The sequence below is a fragment of the Etheostoma cragini genome, chromosome 16 (assembly GCF_013103735.1).
Source record: "Etheostoma cragini isolate CJK2018 chromosome 16, CSU_Ecrag_1.0, whole genome shotgun sequence".
NCBI lineage: Eukaryota > Metazoa > Chordata > Actinopteri > Perciformes > Percidae > Etheostoma > Etheostoma cragini.
Genome location: NC_048422.1, coordinates 24117967 through 24119807, shown reverse-complemented (window position 1 = coordinate 24119807; position 1841 = coordinate 24117967). Strand labels below are relative to the sequence as shown.

Genomic DNA, 1841 nt, shown 5'->3' with positions numbered 1-1841 from the left:
GGTGCATTCTGGGCGTGCTGGTCTTACATGGAGGTGTTCAGGTGCATTCTGGGCTCGCTGGTCTTACATGGAGGTGTTTAGGTGCATTCTGGGCTCACTGGTCTTACATGGAGGTTTTCAGGTGCATTCTGGGCATGCTGGTCTTACATGGAGGTGTTCAGGTGCATTCTGGGCTCGCTGTAATTCACAGTTGTCACTCAGACAACCGGCTGGTTTCTGTTTCAGTGAAGGACTAAAAATCCATCTGCAGACTCTTGTCTTGTGTAGTCCACCGTGGTGAACTTCAAGTCTGCACTGAGTTGCATTATTCATGCGTGGTGATGCTCTTTAAGTGCAGATTGATTTTATCCGTCTGCACTGCACGTTCTACTCAAATAAATGGGAGCAAACGGACGTCTGGAAACAAATGCAGACAGGAAGTAGAGTCCTAAGAGTCGGCGGCCGTGCTGGCACCTCTGTCCTGACTGTCTTCAGTGAGGACGTCTTCAGTACTGCTGATGTTTGGTCGTTAAATAAAGTATTGGACGCATCCAAATGATGACGATTGATTAACCCTCCTGGTGGCTTTGGGGTCAAATATGACAAATTTTCAAAACGTTTCTAACTCAGAAATTTGGGTTCCCTTCAACCAAATTGTAAAAATAATAATAATGTGGATGGATCCATACGACACTCCTCACAAATTCAATAACTGATCAGTTCACTGTTTTCATTGAATTTGGCTGTTTTATTTCATTTTATAGCATTCGATGGAAAAACAAAAGATTTAAGAACACTGAAAAAAGTGACAGAAATGTTGTGAAAAAACAACAAAAATGCAGAAATAATCAACAAAGACATTTGTCAAAATGTAATGTAAAATAAAAAGTGAGAAAGAACTTCGGTAAAAGTTCGAAAATGTCAAAAAAGTGACAGCAAATGTTGCAGGAAGCTTCAAAATTTTTCACCTTTTACAATTTTATAGCATTGTAAAACAAATGGAAGTATTTTTGAAATAGTATTGAGTAAAAGTTGACATATTCCAGTCTGTGATTATCATCAACATCCATTCCTTTAATTTTAGTCTCAATAATTCCTAATTTCTGCTTTTCTAACTCAAACATTAGGTATAATTTCCTATAAATGAGGTTTATTGACCATAAATTCCAAAAATAACTGTAAAACTGAAGTTAATAAGTTAGTGTTACGTAGTGTTGAAAATGTATAAAAAGTGACAAACATTGAAAAAAAACGTCAAAAGTGTTGAAAAAAGAGACAAAAACGTAAGAAAAAAAGTTAAAAACATCAATAAAAAGTGTTTTTTTTATTTTATTTTGACGGGAAGACAACACAAGGGTTAATTAATGGAAAATCATCAAATAATCGATTTAGGGAAGTCTTTGTTTTGTTTCGCGTTTCTGGATTTTTAAAAAATATTTATCGGCGGTTTTCTTGGAAAATCTGATTTTTAAGTCGTCATCGGTCGGGTTCTAGCGACGAGACGTTTTACCTTCTTTCTCCATTTTGTTTTCTCTCCCCAGGTGACGTTCACGAAGCGTAAGTTCGGGCTGATGAAGAAGGCGTACGAGCTGAGCGTGCTGTGCGACTGCGAGATCGCCCTCATCATCTTCAACAGCACCAACAAGCTGTTCCAGTACGCCAGCACCGACATGGACAAGGTGCTGCTCAAATACACCGAGTACAACGAGCCGCACGAGAGCCGCACCAACGCCGACATCGTGGACGTAAGACACGCACGCACAGAGACACACACACGCAGAGACACACACACACACGCAGAGACACACACACGCAGAGACACACACACGCAGAGACACACACGCAGAGACACACACACGCAG

At 40.1% G+C, this 1841-nt stretch overlaps 1 protein-coding gene across 1 annotated transcript in view; it reads left to right on the top strand.

Moving 5' to 3' along the window:
* LOC117959742 (myocyte-specific enhancer factor 2C-like) overlaps positions 1–1751 on the top strand; it is a gene marked incomplete at its 3' end in the record, with an annotated part of 8016 nt that extends 6265 nt beyond the window's left edge. Inside the window, exon 3 of the mRNA XM_034897021.1 lies at positions 1521–1751. Within this exon, the coding sequence (XP_034752912.1) occupies positions 1521–1751 (231 nt within the window). The remainder of the gene's footprint in view (positions 1–1520) is intronic.
* Between the last annotated feature and the right edge of the window lie 90 nt (positions 1752–1841).